Source organism: Tachysurus fulvidraco, chromosome 24 (genome assembly GCF_022655615.1).
Source record: "Tachysurus fulvidraco isolate hzauxx_2018 chromosome 24, HZAU_PFXX_2.0, whole genome shotgun sequence".
In the NCBI taxonomy this organism is placed as follows: domain Eukaryota; kingdom Metazoa; phylum Chordata; class Actinopteri; order Siluriformes; family Bagridae; genus Tachysurus; species Tachysurus fulvidraco.
Genome location: NC_062541.1, coordinates 12,360,615 through 12,387,903, shown reverse-complemented (window position 1 = coordinate 12,387,903; position 27,289 = coordinate 12,360,615). Strand labels below are relative to the sequence as shown.

Here is a 27,289-nt window from a genome sequence, read left to right as displayed (position 1 = left end):
ACATAACAATAAAGAAAAAAAGTTTGCATAGCTTTAGTACTTAATATCATATATTGCCACCTTTAGCATCAGTAATGGCAGTCTTTTTGCATGAGGTCCTTAATTCTCTCAGGTGGTATACGTAGCCGCCCATACATCTTAGGAAATGCCTCCAGTTCCTGTAAATGTTTCGGTTGTCTTGCACAAACTATACTTTTGAGATCTCCCCAAATTGGCTCAATGATATTGAGGTCAGGAGACTGATGACTTATCCAGAACCTTCAACCTTTTCTGCTGAAGCAATTGAAGACCAACCTTGCCTTGTGTTTTGGATAATTGTCATGTTGGAACATTTCAGTGCATCCCATGCACAGCTTTCATGCTGTAGAATGCAAATTGTCTGCCAGTAATTTCTGTTAACATGCTGCATTCATATTGACATCATTTTTTACTAACATCCCTGTGCCACTGGAGCTCACACAGCCCCAAAACATAAGAGATCCACTACAAGCTTTACAGTGGGGATGGTGTACTTTTCACCATAGGCCTTTTTGACTCCTCTCCAAGCATAGTGTTTATGGTAGTGACTATAAAGTTCAGTTTTGTTCTCATCACTCTAAATGACTCCAGAAGCTGTGAGGCTTGTCTAGGTGCTGTCTGGTATACTGAAAAACTGGCCTTTTTGTGGCATGGAAGCAGTAAGGAGATTCTCCAGACAACTCGAACGTGCAGGTCATTTGTGTTCAAGTAGCTCCTTATTGTGCTCCTTGAAACATCACCACTTTTTTCCAGAGCAGTTTTTTCTTTGTGTCCTGAAAAATTCTTCTGGCAGTAGTGAGTGAAATCTTTCTTGGTCTACCTGACGATGGCTTAGTATTCATTTCCACCTCTTTATCAGAGTTTGAACAGAAATGACTGGCATTTTGAAGTGTTACGATATGTTTTTATTATATCCTTTTCCTGCTTTATATGATTATAAGTTCAACTACCTTATTACTGTAGGTTCACTGGCAGTACTTTTGTCTTCCCCATGGTGCAGTAACCAGCTCAGTCAGAGCATCACCTCATGAACTGAGAAACACACTGACTATTTATGCGCAGACACTAATTACCATCACAATGAGTCACAGGTGTGGAAACTTCCCTTTAATAGCCATTTAAACCTGTGTGTCAACCTGTGTGTTTATAATGTTATTGAAGGATATGAAAACTTTGGTGATTTCAGTTATCATTAGGTTTTAAAAAGGAGTCAAACAACTATGTGATGATGACTTTTGACAGTTATAATTTCACTTTTAATACTTTTGCAGTTATATTTTCCAAACAAATGGCAATGTTTAACAATTTCTTTCAGGGTATGCAAACTTTTGAGCACTTTTGTTGTTTTTTTTTATTCTGTGCATTGTTTAGCGGTATTTATTTATTTATTTATTTAGTTGGGTAGTTGGTTAGTTGGTTATATCTTTTTCACATGTATATTATTTTTTATAATCAAGACATCAGTGAGAGAGAGAGAGAGAGAGAGAGAGAGAGAGAGAGAGAGAGAGAGAGAGAGAGAGATTTCAGGTACGAATGCTGTGCAATCTCTCTGGTTGATTTAGAGTCGAGATGTGGCTTAAGCAGTTTCTCTGAGCAAATAATAAAAAGAAAGTTTCAAAGCAGGAAGGGGATGGAATGGAAGAAAGGAGATAAATATATGTGTTGGGTTGGATTTTTCTGCATTTTCTCTGTTTTGTTGTCAGTAATTAGATTGTTTTTTTCAGCAGCTGTTGTGTCTCAAGTATATTTACTGCCACTGGCTGCTGTAAGTTTTCTAGAAAGTAGAGAAGGAGCTGCTTTATTTCATAGTTTGTTGCTTTGTTGCTGTAAGGGAATGTTCTAATGTAGGTGATAAGTACAGTATAGGAAGAAGAAGCGAGTCTCCTCCTCATCGTCTGCCTCATGGACACTCGGATTGTTTTGCAGTGTTACTTTTTTGTTTTGTGGTATTTTATTTATATTTCTTACTGTATATTCCTGCTGCTGCCAACATTTCCATGAAGCAGAACTTTATTCAATAGGATAATGTTATTTGGAGTTAAGTGTAGTGTTTGATTGCAGCTCTTAAATCCATTGGCAAGTCAGCAAAGTTGTTTTTGACTCGAATTAGATGCAGATTCAAATTTTCAATAATCACACTTTGTTTCTGCCAACACATCAATAATCATGGGACTTTGTGCAAGAATGCTATGAGGGCTGGTGTAGAAGAGACATTCCCTCTCACCATCACATGTGCTTCACTCGGGATGTGTGCGCTTTAGGTAGTGAGATACCATAAACTTCATCCTTCGAGAAGTCTACTGTACAAGCCGAATTGTACTAATTGGGGAATTCATTAAAAAAATTAAAAAATCCCAGATGTTTGATTAGGTTGAAATTTGAAATTTGAACTATTTGAAATTATTGCTGCTATTTAATGATAAAAATACATTTTATATTTAATAACTGTTATACATTAACTTTTTTGCTCAAGTAGCTTCCACTATAAAAATATTGGTGCTCAGGTACTGTATGTTCTAATCCTCTGGGTAAACTTATAATAATAATAATAATAATAATAATAATAATAATAATAATAATAATAATAATAACCTTTATTTTCTATAGCGCCTTATATAGAACATCTCATAGCGCTTTACAAAAGCAGAATAAAAATAACAAAAATACACACATAATATAAAGATTAAAATTAAAGCAACAAAAATAGACTATAAAATAAGCATTATGTAAAATTACAATTAGTCAAATTAAAAGCTACTTAAAAAATGAGTTTTAAGCTGAGATTTAAAAGTGCCAAGAGATTTTGCTTGCCTTATCTCAGTTGGTAATGAATTCCACAGTTTTGGAGCTAGTGAATAGAAAAAGCCCTATCTCCCATCGATTTTAAACGAGTTAAAGGAACAGTTAAAAGACCAGTTTCAGAAAACCGAAGGTTGCGAGATGGAATATAAGGAATTAAAAGATCAGCCAAATATTCAGGCGCTAACCCGTGTAAGGCCGTGTAGGTAAGCATCAGAATCTTAAAATCAACCCTAAACCTAACGGGGAGCCAGTGCAAGGACTCCAAAACGGGAGTAATAGGATCTCTTAACTTTGTTCTAGTGAGAATTCTAGCAGCCGAATTTTGCACTACCTGTAATTTGTTTAAGGTAGCTTTAGACATCCCAGCCAACAAGGCATTGCAGTAATCAATGCGGGAAAACACGAAAGAGTTGATCAGTCTCTCAGCAACAGAAAATGACAGCATTGGACGCAATCTGGCAATATTTCTGAGATGGAAGAACAAAGTTTTAACCGTAACTTTGCATGGTGATATTTTCAGATGTGTTAATATGTGACAAACACGCCATTAATTAAAGGTGCTTTTGCATTTACACCGAACATGCATTTAATGATGCGCACTTTTACAATGGCTCCTTAATAGTTTATAGGCAGAGCTGTTTGATGCTCAATTAAAGAAGGTGAAGCGTGTAAAACTGTTTACCCTTCATTCTCCAGACTGAGACTTGTCCTCCCATCAGCAGCAGCTAGCATGGTTTCCCTCACGGTGCCTACTACATGCTGTTCTGTGCTAAACAGCACTATATTAGCCAGAGAACTGGAGCCTTGACTCCATGTAACTCTCATTCTCAGATCCCTGCAGGGTCTGTTTTATGGTGGGCTTCCTTTAGACTGGTTTACTGAATGGTGTACACCATCCTAATGGCCTACAGATTGTCTGGACATCTAGTCTCTGCCATCACACACCACTCTATGAGAAGAGTCTTCTTCACATGGGCATTATGTAGCTTTATTATTTAGCTTCTTTTTCCTCAGGTGTTTTGGTACCTCATGCATTTTTCAAACACACTGCAGGTTATCCCACATAACCACAAGAGCTCTTTGTTATTTTGAACTAGACTCAGTCCAGCGAGAACTCACCAAGAAAATCCATGGGAGAAGTGGCTGTATAACTGCTGTATTTATTCCAAATACTGTGTTATACAACACGGTGTGCCTTTACTACCGTGTCATCATGCATCTGCATCTGCACAAACAGGTACTGGAGGGACTTTGTGGTCTATTGAACCACACTAACATGCTGTATATGAGGTTATAAGGTGTATTTAGGTTCGTACTCCAATATGTTGTATGTGACACTCAAGGTTTTTTACACAGAATACACTGAAATAAAGTGTCAGCTTGGTACACTTGGCCATTTGTCATCATTTTATGAAACAGGGAATAGGACCCAGCCGATTATTTATTAGATTTTTGGAAAATAAAGACGAATACGAATGATCAGAATAGTGAGGGATTTATGTATTCAACAACGGTGAACAAAATATCACTGGCATTTATTGTAAAGTCATTTATATAAAGCTTAGCCCCTATTTTATTTAATTACACCCATGACAAGCCACAGCACTCTCAGGTTATGGCACCAAGCCCATGGCATCATCAGAGCTCTGCCATTCACTTGTTCTCGGTACATAAAACCTGATTATTTCAAAGGTCATGTTAATCAAGCATGCACAATTTGTGCTTATATAATGTGTCCTTTTAGAAAGCCTCACATCATTTATCTGTTTGGTTTCTTAGGTATGAGGTATATACCGTGCTTGGGGTTAATAGGATATTTTGATCTACTGGTACTACTACTACATAGTTTAATTGTACATTAATGTTGATCACTGTGTTGTCAGGATCACTTTCCATCTTTGGAGCAATAGCTTTATTTAATTTGTTTTAGAACACACAAACAGTACTTCTAACTCATTAATCATCCATCCGTCCATCCATCTATCCCTCCATCCATCCATCCATCCATCCATCCATCCATCCATCCATTTACCCATTTTGTGTACTGGAAATTCTACATAGGGTCATTAGGGAACTAATACACACACACACACACACACACACACACACACACACACACACACACACACACACACACACACACACACACACACACACAGTCACATCTATTCACACACATCTATTCACCTGCTTTTCTCTAAAGTACTTGGAGGAAACTCCTGAATCATGAGGAGAACATGTGCATGAAGCTGTGGAAATTGAACCCCCACCACCAGAGGCACAAAGCCAACATGCTAACCACTAAGTAGACATTTTGAACTGTTTAAACTGGACAAGAAACAACTAGAACAACTTTTTTCTATCCTTTTTTTTGTGAGGGTGTTTGTGTGTTTCTCAAGGATGCTTTAAGGGCAGACTGCAGCTCACCACCGTTGTGCTCATTTGTATAAATGTGAAAATGTAACGTGATGTTCTGAGATTTATCTAATGTCATAAATACAGGTGCAGAAAACAGGTGGTCAAAAAATACATGACTTTAAAATGATTTTCCAGAAAGCAGGATTATTAATGCTTCCTCTTTTGATAACAGTTTTAAGATGTGTTTGGCATCACCATAAGGCTTGAAAATGTTACATAAATATTAATACACACCACCAGGTGAAAATCGGTCTGTTGCCTTACAAATAGACAATAAATAAATGTACTGATTGTAGCAGTGACAAATTAATAACAACAACAACAACAACAATAATAATAATAATAATAATAATAATAATAATAATAATAATATGCATATATGTGTAATAAATATGCATACAGCATATAGCAATTTCTGAAAAAAAATCACCCAAGGATCTCTTCATTTAAATACATTTCTTCACATCATGACAATGAGCATCCAGATTCCCATTTCAATAAAAGTCTATTTTACTAGGAACCTTCAATGGTAGCAAGTTCTCATTTGCCCGTGTATGTAGTTTCTTATATATAATCTCTCAAGCTTATCATGTGCAGCTAGTTTCCGTTGCACTCTGTGAACAAAAGAGTGCAGTGTCAGTCTGAAATGCCACTAAATCAGCAGATTTAAGAGAGCACCTTACAGGCCGAGTCAAATGACATTTGCAGTAGTCCATCGCTCACTGTAAATAAATGCTTCATTGAAATGGCTTTTGCGGGTGTTGGGCACAAACTTGCAGGTGAAATATATGTCTGAGTAAAAGCATTGTGAGGTCATTAGCTGGTGCAAGGGCCCATTTATTTTGCTGTATACCATATTGTCGTCCTCCCCACCGACTCGTTCAGCCCTCTGATCTTCAAAATGGAGGTTCTGGGGCTCAGCCAAACTCAGCACTTTTGCAAAATTGAGGTGCCTGAAATCTGCTATGTCTGACCACCTTATAAGATCTTCATGCTTAGACAAGTACATTTTAGGTAAAGGATTAAAAAAAATAAAGAAAAAAAAAGATGAGTGCAAGCAAAACCTGTAACTTAAATAAGGCAAGGCAGGATTTAAATAGTTTTATTTTATTTATTTATTTTTTATATTCACAAAGTTTAGAAATGTATTTTTCTGTGTGGTTTATACATTAATTAGAGTTGCCAAGTTTTTAATATTCTCCACCTTTAATTAAACAAAGTACTTTTTCCCAAATTATGATGAGGTTCTGGACAAATAAATGCCAATACATGTTTTTCTTATATTATTCAGTGGCTTAATTGGACACATGATCAACATTTTCACAACCAGGGAAGGAAGGAGACGGACCTGTACACAGGATAGCTTCAAATGAATGGGGTTTAATAAATGATAAAGACAAAGACAGTAAATGACGAGAACTAAAGCAATACAGAGGACGACACTTAACAATGATTGACAATGACTAGGGGAACGTTAATAAGGATTAACGTAACTAATGATTCCGCGCTGCCATCGGCGACGCGGCTCACATTTATAAAAAAGACAATGATGACACAATTAGGATCAGGTGTGGAGACAGGGAGGAGCAGACGAAGGCGGGGCAGGCACGTGACGACAACAACAATAACAAACACACATGGCCAGAAGTCCGGGCTGATCCCTGACAACATACTATACTTATATTTATATATAGAATGTTTTTGTATGCTGTAGCTTTACAGTTTTCTTTCACTGGAACTAAGAGTCTCAAACATTGTTCCAGCATGTCAATGTCCCGAAGAGGTAAAGTATAGAGCTCCATAAAGACATGGTTTGAGAAGGTTGGAGTGGAAGAACTCGAGTGTCCTGCACTGATCCCTGACTCTGACTCAACCCCAGTGAACATTTGGGATGAACTAGAACACTGACTGAACCCCAGACCCCTTCACTCTTACATCATCAATGATTTCATTACTGCTTTTGTGACAAAGAATTCCCAATTCCGCACAGCCACGCTCCAACATCGAGCCGAAATCATTATATTATATTTACAGCAACAGGCGGGCGAAATGTGAACTGGGATCTTCATCAAGCACACATGGCTCTGATTTGTCATATAATCTTTTGGTCACATAATGTGGCAAGAAAGGCACTTTATACCTGTGTGATCAAATTTTATCATTTCATTTTTTTTATAGTAACATAATGAATAAGATCATTGTCATGAATAGACCTAATAGACAGGGATTCTATTCTTCCTTTTTTTTTTTTTTTTTGTGGTCTAACTTTAGATCATGTGAACAATTTGCTTTAATGTGGCTATGAGCTACAACACTGACTTTGTGAATCTATAATGAGTTAATGCATTTTAGTTCTCCTCCCTATTTGCTATATATGTTTCTTAAATGAACAAATTGTGCCCTTGTTTTGGTGAATTTGTACTTTCTCTGGTCTGCTTCTTAAAGAGTAAAGAGAACAAGTTTCCTTTAAGTAAATCCTAAATCTAGATCCTAAATTTCTGTTCAGGTTTATTTGTATGCCCTGAAATGGTATTATATTGTATATTTGCATTGCCTATGATCATTCATAGACAGAATTGTGGAAACTGAGCCCAACCTACTGTATATTGGACAAACGGCATCCTGAATACTTCTGCTATTATGTGTAGTTTAAACAGAGGTCTCGCTATGTGCTACTAAATGTATTTACTGTTGGAGAGGCTATTTATCATAAGGCTTATTATTCCCAGACTACCTAATCAGTTATGTCCAGTAAGATCGTGAATTATAGCCTACACTACATGTGCCTGGAACTTACACACAGCCAGAAAAATTATATTTCATAATGTATTCTGTTTCAAAAAGTCAATTTCTATACAGTACATGACTGTATGTGATGCTGCTTTGTGTTTATCATTTCCTTTTATTTCATCATTGTTCTCCCTTCCAACATGTTTACACGATGCAGTGTCTCTCCCATTGTGCTGAGCTGAAGGAAATATGGCTCCTAGATTGCAGTGGGACAGAGAGGCCTTGACTCTATGGAAGTTTGAGGAAGGCTGAACATGGAAAGCTAGAGGAAAAATGCAAGGGAATAGTGGAGGAGGGGTGCTTTGCCACAGAAGGAGTGCCCGTAGAGAACACTGATTACTTACTTTCAAAACATCAGTTTGATAGAGAGACGCATGCTCCTTCCCAGCGGCCTCCCATCCGTCTGGGCTACAGTCGCCTATGATTGATGAGGCGACCAGCAGTATGACGCCACTCCGCGGGGCTTGCCTGCCTTTTGCTATGCTCTCCCTTTCTCTCTGTTTTCCTCTTCTTCCCTCCTGCAGGTGCTCAGGTATACAGGAGGTTGATGAAGTTTCTGCATGAGCGTCTGGGGATATGTGTGTGTGTGTGTGTGTGTGTGTGTGTGTGTGTACACATACCCAATTCCTCGCCTAAATGCCTCTGCATGTGAGCATAGCTACCTGTATTAGTTAACGGCCTAATACTCCCCAAATTTGCTGATTAAAAGCATGCTCAAAGCTGGCATTTGCTAATAATGATTCACACTTTTTGTACAAAGATCCACTGGAGCAATTGAAAGATGGTGATCTCAGGATGTGATTTGCATCAAGTCTTTTAGAGACACAAGCATCAGCCTTTTCTTTCGCTCTCTTCCTACTCATCAATGCTCATCTTTGCGGGTCTGAATGAAACGGATCTCAAAATCTTGACACATGTAGAGATAATCAGTGCAGAAGTGTTTATGTATTCAGAGGTCAAATTTTCCTATATTCAGATTCTTGATATGAACATTAACTGATGCTCTTGACCTATATGTGCATGGTTTTTATACATTGTGCTGCTGCTGCATTGTTGAATAATTGGATAATTGCATAAATAAGCAGGTGTACAGGTGCTTATATATGTGAGTGATGGCTAGCCGGTTTAGTAGGTTTGTGAGCATAAGAACTGGATCCTGGCGTGATACAAGAAGGTGGCCTTTTTCTTTACGTCATGTTGCTGGGAAGAGAAGGCACACAGGGGACCTACACAATATTAAGCAGGTGCTTGTAATGTTATGGCTGATCTGTGTGCATATAAATCATGCCCCAGACACTCAACTAATAGTTATTGTGTACTCGTTCATAAAGTGTAATATTTAGCCTCTATATCTATATCTTATATTTTCCTCAGCCAAGAGGCATGTTAAATATTACGAGTACAGATATTTCTTGAAGACAATGTAGTGACATTCTGTCATGTAGCAGCTCGCTGTCTTTTCATTCTTAACCACAGCTGTCACTATCTATTCCCTGATACTTATTGTAGAGACCTTGAAGGCATTTTACAATGCTGGAAGACAGTAAAAATCATTGTAAATGCTGCAGTAAATGCAGCCCCTCCCTCCCGGCTTGCGTCTGTCTTACCGACCCAAGCCTCTGTGTCTTTGCCTTTCTTTAATAATTGACTATTACACTCGTTGCTTCTCACCTTATTGTCTTCTCACCTTCACCTATTATACACTAGTCTCTCTTATCTGTCTCTCCTCACAGGTCTGTGCAGTCATCCAATAACATATTTTCTCTTTTCCATGTCCCATTTTTATTCTGTGACAGTTTGTGCCATTTACATTTCAGCAAATAGCAGAGAGCTTTAGCAGAAAGGCCAGGTCAGGTGAGCGAGGATGTGTATTCACTTTAGTTCTCCTGTCCCACAGGATCTAGCAGCAGGCTCATTTTAAAGAAGTTGATATGTATCATTTGGTGGTTTTCAACTGTTCACTCATGCGTTGTGTTTTTAACCTATCAGTAACCCAGCACGTTCCAAATGCAGTGCTCTCTATATTTTACAAAGAACGATTTGGTATTGTAAGTTATATGGCTTAAAACGCCTTGTTGCTGAGAGAGAAGCGAGAGGAAAATATCCAGACAGGCTCGAGCCGATCATAACGTTGCATTAATTCACATAACCACTCTTTGCATTCGTGCTGAGCAAAAAATCATCTCGGAAAGCACAGCATATCAGAAATTTGCGTTAGATGGGCTATAGAAGCAAAAGACTGCATCGGGGTTTGGTCTGCCAAGAGCAAGAATCTGATGCCACAGCAGACACAGGTTCAGAGAATAGTGTGAAATCGCATAACCTCAACGACTAGGTTTGTCTGCTGTTACTGTATTAACTTGTAGTAGCTAGTTTTGTACTAGCTCGAGGATATTGGATGGAGACTACAAACCACTTCTACACAGTATGCTGTGTTGGATAAGGACATCTGCTAAATGTAAATGTAGATACAGATGTCTTCCTGGCTTGATCTAGATCCTGACTAGATCAGTCATATATGATACACACTACTCTATACTATTTACAACATCCACTAGAGCTCACCACATTGCACATGTTTAAATTAAAATTGTTTCCTTTTCGGTTTGAATGATTCAGGAACAGAAGGTGTGAGATGCTCGAGTTCCTTCTCTGTGTGTGGCCTCATTTTTCAGCTTAGGTGGATTTATATTCCTGCAAAATTACAGCTCATTTCATTAAAATTATTATTACACTTCTCTACCAGGGCTTTTAAATCGGCTCTCATGTTCCTCCCAGCTGCATTTGGAATTTTTTACAGTACAGAATTACCTCATAGGTATTTCTGTAAATATGGGCAGAAAGCATTAATGCATGTAGAAGCATTATGGCATGGTTTGTAGTTACTGTGAAGGTCTCACAAAATGCATTCCGATATTGATGTGTTCTTTTGATTTCACACATAGAAATGTTGCTATGTTTTTTTCAACCCTTCTGCGGATGCTATTTTGGTAAGTTTCTGACGAAGTTTAAAACCTTCATGGAACTTTTTTCCACAAGCACCTCTCCTGTAGCTGCTATACTGTACATTGGCCTTTACAAGTCAAGCAACCTGTGTTTATTTAGCACATTTCAAGTCAACAAGAAATGTCATCCATAGGACTGTACAGAAACATCAGTCAAATAAAACAATAAAAGTAGAAAAAAAGATAAAAAGCATTGCGATTCAAAACCAGAGCTGAAAAGACATGAGGAAACCTCAGCACTGCAGATTGTACTGTATAAAGCAATGAAGAATAAATAAATGATTTATTTAAACGTAAATGTAAAAATTGGATTGCATTTAACATAGAAAAATGTTTACTGTGTGTGATTGGGCTTTATAATAAAAAGAGGGGGTCGATTAATAATCTTTAATCTGCCATAGAAAAAGATTTATTCTATGCAGGAATCTTTATAACAAATCCTGCAGTGTCAATCTTTATTTGACCAGTAGGCAGTGAAGGCAGGTCAGCGCAGGAGAGATGCTATTTCTCCGTTTTTAATCAGGTGCTGTTCAGGATTCTAGCAGCTATATTTTAGATCACTTAATCACGGGAGATAGTTGACCGACAATCCCATGTAGAGGGAATGGCAATAATCAGGGTGAGGAGAAATAAAAGCACGAAATACAGTATTCAGATCTCTGAAAAACAAGAGTTTTACCTGTTTATCAAATAATTCAAGGACCAGATCACATATCCTCTGCCCCAACCAAGTCCAGAGGTCTGAGGATGTGTTTTTATTTAAAAAAGTGAAGTAAAATACTGTAAAAGTAAGCGGGTTTTGTGAGTTATGCAGCTTGTCTGTTTTGGAATTTTAATAGAGCAATAAAAAAGTGGCTAGATGATAATAAAAGATTAATGTCCTCAGTGGCTTAGGCAACAGTTCCTTTATACCAGTAGGGAGGTGCTTATGTATTATAACCTGAGTACATTGGATATAGTCCAGAGGATCCTTTTAAGAGATGGTCACAAATACAGGGTTAATGGGAATCCACGGTTTCCAGATGCCAGTATGATTAGCTGGCACTGCACAGAACGAGGGTTTGCTTAAGGGTGGGACTCATACTCACAATTCTGAGTCCAGATAAAAGACCTCCACACCATGGGTCACCAATGTGATTTTTGTTCATTCAGATTTGCTAGGTTCATAAATTTGCTGTTTTTATTAATGGGTTCTTAAGGTACCATCAATCAATTAGCAAAGAGAAACACTTTTTGAATGTGTGGCATGTTTTTGTGCAGGAATACCTGCCAAAAGGGAGCACATACAGGCCAGCATTTTTTTTTTTTTTACGTTTTTCACGAGTACAAGCACACACTTGCTCCAGAAAGGTAAGCCAATTACTTTGTCTGATAAAAACGGTAGGTAACATGACTTATTGAGGCTGAGACATTACTTGGTTGGCTGCACTGAACACAGGCCTGTACACCTTCAGGACACCCAATGCAACCAAAGTGCTGTTCAGTTGAATAAAACCACGGACTCCCAGATGTGACGACAGTGTAACATTACAGTGCATAATCTTTAGCAGAACTTGTGTTGTATTGTTGCATTATAAGGGTTCACCTGTGTACATCCCCCAACTCCCTGACTCGCACATGGGCAGTAAATCCTTAACATCACCATGCTACCTTTCCCCTTTTTTACCCGCACTGTAACTGCTGTGTGTGCATTGGCATGATAACAGTAATGATATGGCAAAGCTCCAGCCCATGAAAGCTATTAAAGAATGATTCATGTGCCCATGTGCTTTTAATGGCATCGACTGTTAGACATCAATAATACCGGATGAATGTGGAGAGAAGTGGAAATTGGGGTAAGAGAAAAAGGAGTGATGACAGGAAGAAATCAGACTGACCTCTGTCCTCTGTCACAGGCATGTCATCAATCATCTACACACTTGTCACATTGAGGAATATGTAGGTCATATGTACAGACGGGTGACAAATTAAAGGAAACCAACAGCGTGTGTTTAAGTAGAGTGTTGGGCCACCAGGAGCTGCCAGAACAGCTTCAGTGCGCCTTGACATAGATTCTCTGGAACTGTCCTGGAGGGATGAACACCATTCTTTCAAAAGATAAACTATATGACCTAAAGTTTGTGGATACCTGGGCATCATACCCACAAGTGCTTTAAATGACTTATTCCTGTCTCCCTTTAGTGTTATAATAACCTCCATTCTTCTGAGGAGGCTTTATTGTAGATTGTAGAACGTGGCTATGGCAAGAGCATTATAGAGGTCAGGCACTGACCACTGGGTGAGGAGGTCTAGGGTGCAGTCAGTGCTCCAGTTCATCTCAGTGGGGTTGGGGTCAAGGACACTCATGTTCTTCAAATCCAACCTTCCAAACCAATGTCTTCATGGACTTTTCTCTTTGTGCACCGGGTATTGTCATGCTGGAACAGGTTTGAGCCTCTTAGTTCCAGGGAAGAGAAATTGTAATACTAGAGCATATAAAACATTCAAGATTATAAAAAATTCAAGATTAGGAATTGATTTCTTTTAGCCCTCAAATTCCGTGGATGTGGGCGGAGTCATACTGGAGTGAAAGAGACCATTCCGGCCAGGGAAGAAATGTTGAATCATCGGAAAAAGGAGATTTCTGAAAAACGTTGTATTGAGTTGCACTGACCTTTTTTGTTAAGGGGCAAGTGGGCCCAAATAATGGAACTATATATACTGTGTGTGTAGCCACAGCTTTTGCTGTAAAGCATAACCCTTGTTGCCATGTTCCAGCTTAGTGAGGTGGGCGTATCGTAGCCAGTAAAAGGTCAGTTAGCCTGCTCTTTTCAGCACAGCCGACGTACACCACAGTAAGTGGTCTCACAGGGTTAAGAGGTTAACGCCTGTTTTTTTGCTGATGAGTTGTTTACTGTAACAAGCTTAAAGATTTCTTTCCTTTGTTTCCTGCAGGTTATCTGGGATGAATATGCCATCTCCTATTGTCAGCAACAAGAACTGGCTGAGGCTACACTTTGTAACTGACAGCAACCATCGATACAGAGGTTTTAGTGCTCATTATCAAGGTAAGCTGACATTTTAATTACTTGAAATATCCCTCCATAGGGCTGCCGTAAACAAGTAAACCACTTTAGTTAGATCTTTGCTATTACAGGAACGGGAAGTGTACTTTATACCTCACATGTTTCCGTAATGTTTATGTTGTTCAATATGAATTATTTCTTTTTTTTATTTTATACCTTTTTTGTTTCTTTATTTTGCTTAATTAAGACCACTTAAGTTCCTTTACTCAAAACATTAAGAGACAGATATTTCACTGTTTTCTTATATTGTTCAAAAGTAGAGTGCCTTTACAAATGCAACAGAATTGTAAGTAAATAATTCAGCAAGAAGTTTTTCTTTGGAAATAGCTGTCTCTTGTTTCTTCTTTGCTCATCAAAAGCTGCTTATCTATTAATTTACAGCAGATCATCCAAAGCCATAGTCGTCTCATGTGTCTGGCTGTGTATTGTTTGCGATCGACATCGAGCACATATTTACCATAAATTCAACTCAGTGAATCATTGATTTGACCAAATGTGTTTTGTGTGAAATATGAAAGTGTTTGCCAACCCTTACATACTGAAATATGTTGACGATCAATTTTAAATATATTGTAAATCTGATAATGCAACTAGTCTGTGGTGGGTGTTAAAGCTATGATTTTTAATGAAATTGTGAGTTTCTCAGCACAATAGACTTAATTGCTGAAATTTGACACGTTTTTACACAGATCCAAATATTATTAATTAGCTGAAATGTTATGAAAAAAGTTTACAACCAGTCCATTGGAATTTATATCAGAGGGGATCAACTAAACACTTCTGCAAATTTCATGAACAGATGAGGTGTGTTTTCTGACTTACACCGCCAGGTCCAAAGCAGCCGAGTACTCACTACGTGGGCTGTATGTTATTTTATTTTTATGCTCATTTTTGCGGCCCAGTTTCAATTCAGAGCTGTTATATTCTATAGCTTGGCGTATCTGCCACAGCTAATAAAGTCTTTCTTTTGTAGACACTCCTGCCAAAAACTCATTGGTCCTTTGGGTAGAGTGTATAAGCTTGTTCAGATAAAATTCTCTCTCAGCCGGAGGGAATAATTAATTTGACTGGACTCCACTATGTTTCTGTCAAAAAAATGTCAAAAGCATATACTTAAACTATAACTCCATTAATACTAATACATGTGCTGCATACACTTATTCATTTAGTGCAAAAGTTTGGTCTGAATTCTGTTTGTTAGAATTTTATGTACAGGCATATACTGAAACCAGGTACATTTCATGAGTCATGTGTTATACTGTGCATCAAAATGTGGTAGCCTAGTGGTTAAGGTGTTGGGCTACCGATCGGAAGGTTGTGAGTTCGATTCCTACGTCCACCAGGTTCCCACTGCTGGGCCCCTGAGCAAGGCCCTTAACCCTCAATTGCTCAGTTGTATAAAAACGAGATACAAATGTAAGTCGCTCTGGATAATGGCATCTGCTAAATGCTGTAAATGTAAAATGGTGTAGAACTGAAAAAAGTACAGTGAGGTATGTTTCACAAACAGACCTTATATATATATAATGTATGCTCAGATTAAAACATTACTCCATTTCCTCTAACTTGAAACGGTGCTTCATCCAGAATAGCGTAATTTCTATTTGCTTCGCTCTGGTGGAGCACATGTCAGGGAAACAGAGGTGTCCTTGGTGTCATGGGAATGTATAGTGATAACATTAGCTAGCCGGTTAATTATGTTTGTGCACCAAGCAATATTAAAGCTAAAGCTTGGTGTGACCTCTACTCAGTTATTATTAGTCTTTTGACTAATACGTTCATCCTCCATTCAACTCATCCTCATGTTTTGTATTGACTAGTGTAGGTTATGTATAGTGAATTATTACTGTTAAATTATTCAATTACTGTTAAATGATTCAATGGTGCAAGATTCCAATGGACAAAAAATTATAATGGCCGCATCAAAAATTAGCAGTGGTAATCATTTGTCTAGTACCTGAAGTATACTTTATTTACGACAGATTTTGTACAAATGTAAATATAGAGACAGGAGACAAAAGAGTACAGACTAGAAAGTTATGTATCAATAAAATTCAAAATACTGACAACTAGATAATGAATGGAAAACGGTTCAATGGCAGACATACTGTACAAAGTGAGTGAAGCAACTATTTGGATCGTATTATGTAAAATCTGCAAAACATACTAACTCTAGCTAAACTACCACACCAGCATTGAAGACAGTACATAGAGAAGCTTTATAGTCATGCTCTGATGGTGTCTCTTTGGTGGTCCATGATCCATGAAGAGACTTCAGTGTAGTCAGCTTTGGCATTGATAGAGATCACAGAGGAAGCTGATGACTATTTGTGGACAATTTTCAGTGGAAATCACACTAAAGATCCAGTTACATGTGGGTGTGATATTCTTTTGGCCATATACTGTAGTGTACTGTCTGAATTGGTGTTTTAATGGTGGTGTTGTAGGATCATTAGTTATCTGGTGAATGTGAAGGACACAGCATGATGTATCATTTTCACCATTATAAAGTAATTTTGTTAGCCCTCAAACTCTGTGGATGGGGGCGGAGTCATAATGGCTAAATCTAAACTACTGTACAACACCAGCATTGAAGACAGTACAGTACATAGAGAATTTTTATATAATAATTATGTTCTGATGTTGTCTCCATGGTGGTTCATGATCCATGGGAATGACTTCAGTGTAGTCAGCTTTGGCGTTGAGAGACAAGACAGAGGAAGCTGATCATTCTTTGTGGATAGTTCTCAGTGGAAATCACACTGAAGGTCCAGTTGAGCTACAGCCGGGTTATCTTGTCCAGAAAGCATGGAGATAATGTCCTGAGAGAATGTCCAGAGCAATTTTCTGATTAAAGCTAAGAGTGGTGTTCTGAAGAGTCTGTCTTTAATGACACTGCCGCATTGGAGGAAAGAGTCTAGGTGTTGTGGACAGCCTGGTTGTTGGTCTTTAAAGGGTATTTATGACCAGCTTAGACAGGCAGAACATTTCCAGGTATCGTTTCCTTGTATGTTGTATTTAGTTTTATAATTACAAACTAACTCATACATGACATAAGGGTGCTTTCACACCTATAGTTCGGTTCATTTGGTCCGGACCAAAAGCAAATAAATGATTCATCGTAGCTTTTTAGCAGTTTTGGTTCCTTTTCACACCACACTGATCGTTCTGTTGCGCACCAGTTGAAACGAACCAAAATGCAGTCATGTGATAACATCCACATCACTCATTGGCCACATGTCTTTGAGCATATTTCCTAAACTGCTTCTCGATTGGTCAGAATAAACTTGCGGGAAATTTCAACGAAACTCCGGAAGTAAACAAAAAGCACACCATGGAGAGACGACTGCGCGGTGCAATTATGTTCGTGGTTGTAATCTACTACATCGCTTGTATTCAGCATTCTATGCAAAGTCTTAATTTTCAGAATGAAGCGCGGATGCGGCTTGAAAATATCATTTTAATGCACTGCAAACGGCGAAAGACGCATCACAAGACACTTCAGGAGGCGGCGAGCATTACTTTTGCGAAACTGTGACATGCTCATCTTCCGAAAATATTGCCAACGACCCACTACGGCAGCTGGTTTAGTCCATATTGCGCAATACTTTTTGCAGTTAGGTCTATTCGATCTCGGACCGTGTTCTCACCACAAACTCTAAGGAGGTCTCAGTACGCTTGTTTGGTCCGCTTTTGGTGTGCACCAGAGTTCGATTGCTGCATTCTCACCTGCTCAAACGAACCGCACCAAACGAGCAATCGAAGTCTGGTACGATTCAACCGAACTAAACAAGGCAGGTGTGAAAGCACCCTAACAGTGTTAATGTTCATAATGCAGTGTAACCTAACAGCAAGTGTAATGAGAGCGACACTTCCAGTCAGAAGCTTTAAACATCTGGAATTTCTTTTTTTTACTAAAGCAAAACCTGACAAATTTAGGGAAAGGTTTTCTGAGTGTATCGTTATTAATCAACATTTTTTCAGAGATATTGCATGCTTTTTAAAAATTTTATTATCATATATAAGGTGTTTATTAGCGCTCGTAATAGCTCGAAATTGGCATAAATAACAAATTGCATATTGTAATATTTAGAGATCAAACTTTTATTATTGAATACATATTCATTAAATACTGTATTTTCATACTTTCCAAGAATGTTATCTATGTAACAGCCCAATCCAGGCTTTGTTGGGCGTTTTATCTAATCTAATGTCTATAATATTTTTGAAGAAACAAAAATTCCTCAAAATCTACCATTTAGTGTCCAACCCTATCAGCTGTAGCTTCAGACCGTTTTTCTTTTTCTTAACTACAGAATTACACAGAGTTTTAATTAGTGTAAAGAAACTCTCTTATCAGGATGACTGAAGAGTATAGATGATTGACTGATTTATATTAATTAAAAAGTTGTTTCATACCTAATAGATGTAGCATAATTTAGCACTGATAGCGTGAGTGCACTCTCTTACATTATGGAGTCATTAGGTGGTACTTAATGTGTAATATATTCATAGCAGAAATTTATATCAGCGTTTGAATAATAATGATGCATTGCCTGCTGAAGGGTCCTGGGTTAATTGATCCAAGATAATTATCATTATCTCTTTTATTAAAAATACTGCTAGGTCCAGTGAAACAGACTTTACTGTTGGCCAGATCCACTGCCATTTTTATCCAGTATACTTCTAGCTTATTGATCAGTTATTCACTTACAGTCATTATGCAGTGAATATTTTGAATGATTATGTAACTACTGTCACGAAGAGACACGGTGAGACAAAGGTGAGTGAGGATCCAAATGCAGTTTAAAGTTTTACTAAATCAAAACAAGAAATAAACAACAAATAGGCAGGCAAAAACAGGGAACAAGAACTAGACAACATACTACACCGACAACGACTAACACCAGGGAAGTGAACAAACAGAGTAGATATAGTGAACAAGAACCAATCACAAAGCAGAGACCATCAGAGACAAAGAAAACACACCTGAAGGAAAGATTGAGTACAATTAGTGTCCATGGTAAACAAGAAGTGGGCGGAGCAAACAATTAACAGGGCAAGGCAACAGACAGAAACAAAGGAAAACACAGACAGACTCACTGAAACTTTCACTACACTGAAAATAATAGGAAAGGAATATAGTTAAGAGAAGAGGAATGTGCATTTGGAAAACAGGATAACAAAATTTTATTTTGATTAATACTGGTGCTTAGTTTAGATTTTATGCAATATATTTATTTTACATTGTATTTATATTGCAGGAATATTAATTAAAGACCTCTTTTAAATTACATGCATATATCTATGCTTTAGACCAGATATTGCTTTAATACCTTCCATTGCTGTACTGATGCCATATTGGTTTACTCCATGAATCGCTGGAGTAGCTTCCAACACAGACCTTCATTTTTTTTATTCATTTCTTTTCACTGTTACCCATAATTATAAAGCTTAATACATAAAATCTATGAAGTTCCAGAGTATCATTATTAAAACTCACAAAAAAAGAGCAACAACAATATCACGGAGATTAAGTTTGTCTGCTTGATTTCTCTGCCCTGTGTGATAATGAACTTTATTTTGAAGCAACGGGATGTTAGAGCTTAAAAAAATGTTATTGCAAACTATTGGGAGAAAAAGGTTTTGTAACATACTGATTTTATAAACATTTAGATAGAATTCAAGTCTACATTTCAAACTGCACAATGCATACTAAGTAGTATGGTCTACTTAATAATGACCCTAATATAATAATTCTCGCCACACTATCAGATGCATCAGAGATCCCACGGTGTAACTATCCCCATTCTGTGACATCGTAAACAGCAGATATCCAAAAAAACACACTCTGTACAAAGCCTTGGTAATTACACAGTGTGTGATTATTACAGTGTGTGATTATTACATGTTCTCCAGGGCTGAGAGTCACAGTTATTCCAGTTAACTTTAGCTAGCTCATTAAAATATAATGTAAAATACAAAACTACATTTTTTGTGTCTGATAACAGAGCTCAAATCACTTACTGTATTCTACCATCCTGAGACTGAACTTAAAGTGTAAAGGTAAATGTAAAAATGCTGAACCACACCTGCACTTTCTGTAGTTCAACTAACTATAATACAAATTATATAACATTATTAAATTAACTCTTATCTTCACTATATTACCAACTTTGTTGACACCTAACCATCACCAAAAATGTGAAAACACACAATCGTATGGAACGTCTTTGTGTGTTGTAGCATTTTGATTTCCCTTCACTGGAACTAAAAGGTCTAAACCTGTTCCAGCATGACAATACTCCTGTGGCCCCTGTGTACAACACAAGCTCCACGGATGTCAAGGTTGGAGTTGAAGAACGTGAGTGGCCTGCACAGGGCCCTGACCTCAGCCCCACTGAACACCTTGAGGATTAATTGGAACTATGATTGCTCCACAGGCCTCCTCACACAACAACAGTGCCTGACCTCACTAATGCCCTTGTGGCTGAATGATCAGAAATCCCAACTGCCTTGCTCCAAATCTAGTAGAAACCCTTCCCAGAAGAATGAAGAATCAAATAGATTATGAGATGTTCATCAAGCACATATGAAGGTCAGGTATCATCTATGAGGGTCCTGCAAAAAAAAAAAAAAAAGAGAATAAATAAATATATTATCTGTTCAGATGAACATTACATTTTAATTTGCCTTGTAGCCTGTTTTCTTGCTCACTCACTCACTCTCTCTCTCTCTCTCTCTCTCTCTCTCTCTCTCTCTCTCTCTCTCTCTCTCTCTCTCTCTCTCTGTTACTACCGGTTTTGAATTTATTTTATTAATATGTAGCATAAAATTTCATCTCAATCACCAATAATAGTGGCCTTTAAAGTGAAAGTTTTGAAGGTGATCTTAAAACTGTACCATGTAAAAAAATGTATTAAATGTTACTAATCCATTCTTCAGAACATTATCATGTTTGTTCGGTGTTCAACCACTAAAATGTTCAGGTATATAGTAACCAGTTATTATCTGACTCGGTTGCTGTCTCTTTTATTCCCTGTAGTTTATGAATACTTAAAATCGTTTAATTCTTTAATTTGGCAGATGCTCAAGATGTCACCTGCAATCCTCCTGCCTTAATGTGTAGAAATTAGTAATCATACATATCCAGTCCCTGGGAATTATTATAGCTAGCAGCTGTTTGAGGATGTGGGTGTCTTTTCACACAGAGGACAATCGCCGCTACAGTCAGCATGATGAGAGCCAACTGTGGCATTTAATTAATTTATTAATTTAGTACTTAACATTTATTTAGGTATGTGGCTTGCCATTACGAGTGCCATTAATGGCCCCAAAGTTAAATGAAAAAATTAATTGAAATGGATTAAACAATGAATAGGAAATTAAAGCTTTTAAAGAACGGTATTTTAAATATTTTGTATTTTTATAAATAAACGTGCACAAATTCCTGTAGCTTTGTACATACTGGTAAACTATTAATAGGTTAGTTTTGAGTTGCATTATTTAAATTTGTCTTTTTTTTTTTTTACAGTATTATGTTTATTTTATCCAAATTAGAAAACAGAATCAGAAATTTGTAATAATGGTTAATATTAAAATGTAAATAATTAATACATGTATAATTACTAATTAATTATGCCAGTAGAACAAATAGAAAAAAACTTTACTGTTATTCTGACACTTGGACAGCGTGAATAATGAGCCAGTAGGATGTCTTCAGAGCAGGGTCAGAAAAGCCGTGCACTGAACACCACTGTTTTCATTTACATGGAGACTAAAGTCAATGTTAGATGCCGCCCTCACAGTGTAAACAGCTTATGTAATGAAGCAGAGTTCACTCATCATCTATAATTTAATACCGTAGTAAGCCTCCGTCTCTCCATACTACATGTTAAGCATAAACACTCCCTGGGGTGAAGCATATGTGAAACCCTAATAGCTGCCATTAGCTCCAGAGTGCCTCAGATGATTTGAGCTAAAGAGGTTTATCCAAGTCTTCACTTAAAACTGACTTTAAAGAAGCTTTTATATGAAGTAATGCTCCACATAAGCCTGAGAGCATTAATGTTCTTATTGATCTTTTGTCAATTTATCACCTCTTCTTACTGTTTCATTTAAAGTGTCCTGTTTAATGATGAGCTGATTTAGCTAGATTTCATATAACACACCCAAAGTGAAACCAGGCAGTTTTTTTCTGCTACAACACGTTACATACAAACTCTTTCAAATACTACTTAACCAGAAGAACCGCAGATGGACATCTGTCTCTAGACGTTTTGAGCCATTTTCAGCCACAATTAGGCCACCATTCTGCTTGACAAAGTTTGTGTGTGCATTTTTTACCTTATAAAGCATGCTAAAGCATTTGGGGGGCAGATCACAGAAAAAAGGGGAGAAGAAATTGTAATTGAGCCTCACCGTATATTCTTTTCTGTATCAGACTCATTAGCATCAGTTGGTATGTTACCGTACATGTTCCCTTTTGTATAACCCAGATGAATTCGGATCAAGAACATGGTTGCAGATTTCTAAATGACTACAGAATTTAAACGCATCTTTTAAATATTGAAATCTGAGTCAAATTAAGAAAAAAAAAATTAATGTGCATTACATACATTCTGAGTAAAACGTGCAGAATGTCAGGTTCACATCGAGCACAAGCTTTGAATCTAACTGAGAAAATATATGAATTTATGTTTGCATGCCTGTATTTTTTTTTTCTTCTTTACGAGATTTATATCCACATCGCCGCTTTTAATGCGCTCTCAGTAATTCAGTATGAGCTCAATAGGATCAATCGAGGTCTTTACATGAAGGCTTTTTAATCCGAGTGTGCCTTCAGACAGATTATTAGGTGGTATGTAAAAATAGTGAGTGTTCAGTGTTCAGGCATTGTGTGCTGGAGTATATATTATTTTTCATAGCGTTACATTTACCATTGAAGCTACAGACTTGAGTCTAGACCAAACGAACATCACTTGACCGATCTTATCAAGCACACTAAAGTAACTCACTCCAAATCTCTGCTGTCTCTCTCATACCTTTTGACACTGATGTTACTAAGCCTCTTGTATTGCTCCTTGCTTTTCCCGGTTTAGTTTTTGAGGCAAAATGTTGCTTTGCCCTTTCATTCCTGCAAAATAAACCTCTGCTTGTATCTTATCTGCACATGGCAGACACAAATTTGCTTATTTATGATAAAAAAAAATGTGTAACAATATGAAACAGGTTCAGGATCTAGGTGAAAAAAACTATTTAGGCGAACTATGCACTTTAATACTGCTACTCCATTGGGCTGCTTGTGTCTTGCACATCTTAAGCCCTGTTCATAGCAAATGTGTCACAAACGCATTCATTTCACATCTAACAGAAAACTGCAGTTTAAACAGGATTGTTTACATTTTCTTCTGTGATTACAGATGCAGTTGACAGGAACAAAAGGAGAACCGTTTAATTACTTATACTTTTTATACAAAGTCGCATACTGTATTCTGTACACAGCATTTTCTTTTCAATGCCCTAAAAATAGGAAAGGTTCCAGTACCCTGCGACCCTGTATAAGATAAGCGATACAGAATGAGCACATTAACACCCTTCATATGATAATTTTTTTTCTACCAGCATTATTAATATATTTATCTTTATCATTATTATTATATTATTATCACACTGATTTTTTTTCCCTCTTGAGGCGTATTTATGGTTGATCGCTTTTATTTGACAGCGGCATTTAAACTGCATGCACATTTAGTAGGTGGTCCCAAGTGCATGAATAAATGTTCCATGAAGAGCTACAGTTTAAGTAAATTGAACATTAATATCAATTTTACAATGGTGGCTCAAGTGGTTAGGGCTCGGGGGTTGTTGTTCTGAGGGTCGTGGTTCAAGCCCCAGCACTGCCATTATGCCACCGTTGCTGTATCATAGCTCTGACCCCAACCTCCGAAATGTGAAGAAGTCACTATAGTACTGTATAGTATAGTACACAGTAGCATAGTATAGTATAGGATAGTTTTGTATAGTGCAGAAAACAATAACTTTGTACTGTATATAATAATAGTGTAGTATAACACAGTCTAGCACAGTATAATATAATATGTAGTATAATTTAGTATAGAGTTGTATATAATACAGTGTATTATAATATAGTTTAGTGCAGTATATTATACAGTAGTCTACTTCAATGTAGTATAATGTAGTGTAGTATAGTATAGTATGTAGTGTGGCATATAATATACAGAGAAATATTTTAAAACCTATACAATTTCCAAAGCATAAATCATGAGGAAAAACTCCAGACTCCCAAGGTTTAAAATAAACTGTATCTACTTTAGATCATATACTGTAACATAACTAACTAACTAGTTGGGACACCTGTTCATTGGCATGATAGGACTGCAGTATATTATGCTAAAGTTCCCATTAACAGCATAGCCAAATAACATAGCTGGATTTTTACAGAACCTGCCAAATAAAAGCATACACTTTTCTCTACCATATAAGAATAGACTACACAGTGTGTTCAGAACAGATGTGTTCCAACACCATTGTTTGACAAGTTTGCCAAGCCATTGCTTTTCATAGGTGTTGAAGACGAGCAATAGCAATTTTTCTTTGACTTTTAAATAGTGTGTGCTGTCATTAAATAAAAATTAACTTTTTTTAATGAATTCATTTAGTATCATTTTCTGCTAACCTAAAATATTTGCTTTCTCATTTGTTTTTGTTTTTTATGGAAATGGCCTACCCCACAGGGCATCCAGTAGATGTGCACTACATAATACAATATAGTTTTACTATTTAACCTTTATATATATATATATTGTTTTGTTATGGTTTGTTTTTGCTTGGGAATGTTCAAGAATTTCAACTTATTGTTTTTATTATTTTTGGCACTTCTCCATAATATATGATTGTTAATTTAAGTAGAGTGTAACTTCTCCAGTACTGATGATGTCTTTTTATTTAAATCAGTTCCCCGATATCTCAATTTTTTTGAGTAATTGACATTTTTATTAATACGGCTTTGTTTTAATATAGCATTTATTTTAACCACCAAGGTCCACTTTTATGGGAAAAGAAAGAAATAGAGACTTTATTTTATTTCATTATACCATACTAATACTAAGTAGGACCCATTCTGATGTCAAGACTGCTTCAGTTCTTCATGGTTTTGTGTCCACCGGGTGTTGGGAACATATCTTTAAGAGTCAATGAGCCTGTACGAACTGTTGTCTCAGATTCCTGTTCTTGGCTTTCATGAGTAGAACCTTAAGGTTCACCTTGTGCACTCTGAGATGCTATTTTGTTCACCACATTTGTAAAGAGTGCTTATTAGAGTTACCATTGCGTTCCTGTCAGCATGAACCAGTCTGGCCTCAGGCGTTTCCGGCTAGCGATCTGAAATTCGTACTGTATATATTATGTATATACACTGTATATATATTTTTTTCCACACCATTCTGAGTAGTCCGTTGAACATGACAGTAGAAGGAGATCAGCATTTTCTGAATTACCCAACCTATGTAACAAAGCCACAGACAAAGCCACTGAAATCACAGGTTTCTCTCATTCTGGTGTTTAATGTGAACATTATCTGAGGCATAACTGAGTGATTGTGTGCATTGTTCTGCTGCCACATGATCGGCTTGTGGATGATTGGATGAAGGAGCAGATGTTGAAGTGTGGCTTGTGTGCTAGGATTGATGTATTTTAGAGACATTTTTCCATGATATTTCTAAAACAGTGGTCAATAAGCGAGAACTAGACAAGTAGAACTGGTGGAGATTGACAAGTAGAACTGGTGGCTTTGCATTATGGATGCATAAGCACTTACAATTATCTGACTGCTTTAAATATAGTTCCTGATTTTTGGAATATAGTTTACCCATAATGCTGGTTAAAATGAAACCTGAAATTCTCTGGTCATAGTAATTAAAGTAAAGTAAAGTAAACCATTAAGCATTAACATCTCCTCCCACATGGACCATCACAATTATGGTTACTGCTCATAATTTATATACATTTTCCAATTGCATGAGCAATGTACTTTTATATAAACTATTATATGAATATATCCGGCCTTTATCGCAAAGCATTGCATTGTGATAACGTGCTGTGGGTGGAATTATTAGGATAATGTTATTAGAAACCAGTTTAAGGTATTCATTCCACTGTAGAAGTACAAATCATATTTTTTTATAAGCAAATGATAGCACAAAGCTCAATCTTGCCAATATGTGGCACAAAATTAACTAATCTTTCTTGGAACGCTGTGTTTTACTATTTGATGGGTTTTCTTCAGTGTCAGTTATGATTCTATTCTTGATGTCTGCATGGCACTAGTTCATAGCAAGAAAGATAGGATTTAATCAGTTCATACTCAACTATTTGAAGCACATGCACATGTATCTCAGAATATCTCATTCTTAGTTTTCATTTGAAATTCAGTTGATAGCATGTTTACGTTTTCACTTTAACACCTCATTGATAATATTTGGACTTTGTGCATAAGCAGCAGAATGTTGAATGGAGATCTGGTAATTAACACTGGTAATCCAATGGTCCCAACATAGGAAGTCTAAATTGAATATATTGTGCATTCTGAATTAATACAGTTTCTGTCTAAAGCTACACTTATAAATATGTGGATAGTGCACTGAATTGTTTATTATATGACTATATGAATACATTCCCCACTCAATAATTCTGACAAAATGGGCAATCCTGATTTATTTATTTATAAATAAATAAACAAACAAACAAATAAATAAATACTTACTGCAATAGTCAAATCATACAAATATACATGAATGAACTGTTACATGAGAGTTAACAGGGAAACAGAGTTTAACAGGAAGGTGATTGAATTGAACTGAATTGTGAAGTGAATTGTGAATTTCTGGTGGATTCAGACGAGAGACTGGTGTATTTTTATGTGTCAGTGTTTTTTTAGGAGTTCTTCAAGTTCTATACAGTAAGCACACTTTAATGTACAGAAAATGAAGTGTGAAATTATTTTATTACACATTTAGTGTATTGCTGGTTAATTTGTTAGCTTCGTAATCAATGCTTTTAATGTGCCAAATGTCATTATGTAAGGGTGGGCAAACATCCTATTTCTGATTTCTATCTCCATTTGAAAAAAAAAAGGTAGCACGCTTGGTTTGAGAAGCATATCTTCAGTGG

General features: G+C 36.9%; 1 protein-coding gene across 4 annotated transcripts in view; it reads left to right on the top strand.

Annotated features, from left to right (window-relative positions):
* Nucleotides 1-27,289, top strand: part of csmd3b (CUB and Sushi multiple domains 3b) — a 403,012-nt gene that overhangs the window by 172,195 nt on the left and 203,528 nt on the right. For all 4 annotated transcript variants that reach the window (XM_047808110.1, XM_027175911.2, XM_047808109.1 and 1 more), the window contains exon 6: nt 13,968-14,080. In XM_047808110.1, coding sequence (XP_047664066.1) covers nt 13,968-14,080 — 113 coding nt within the window. The remainder of the gene's footprint in view (nt 1-13,967; nt 14,081-27,289) is intronic.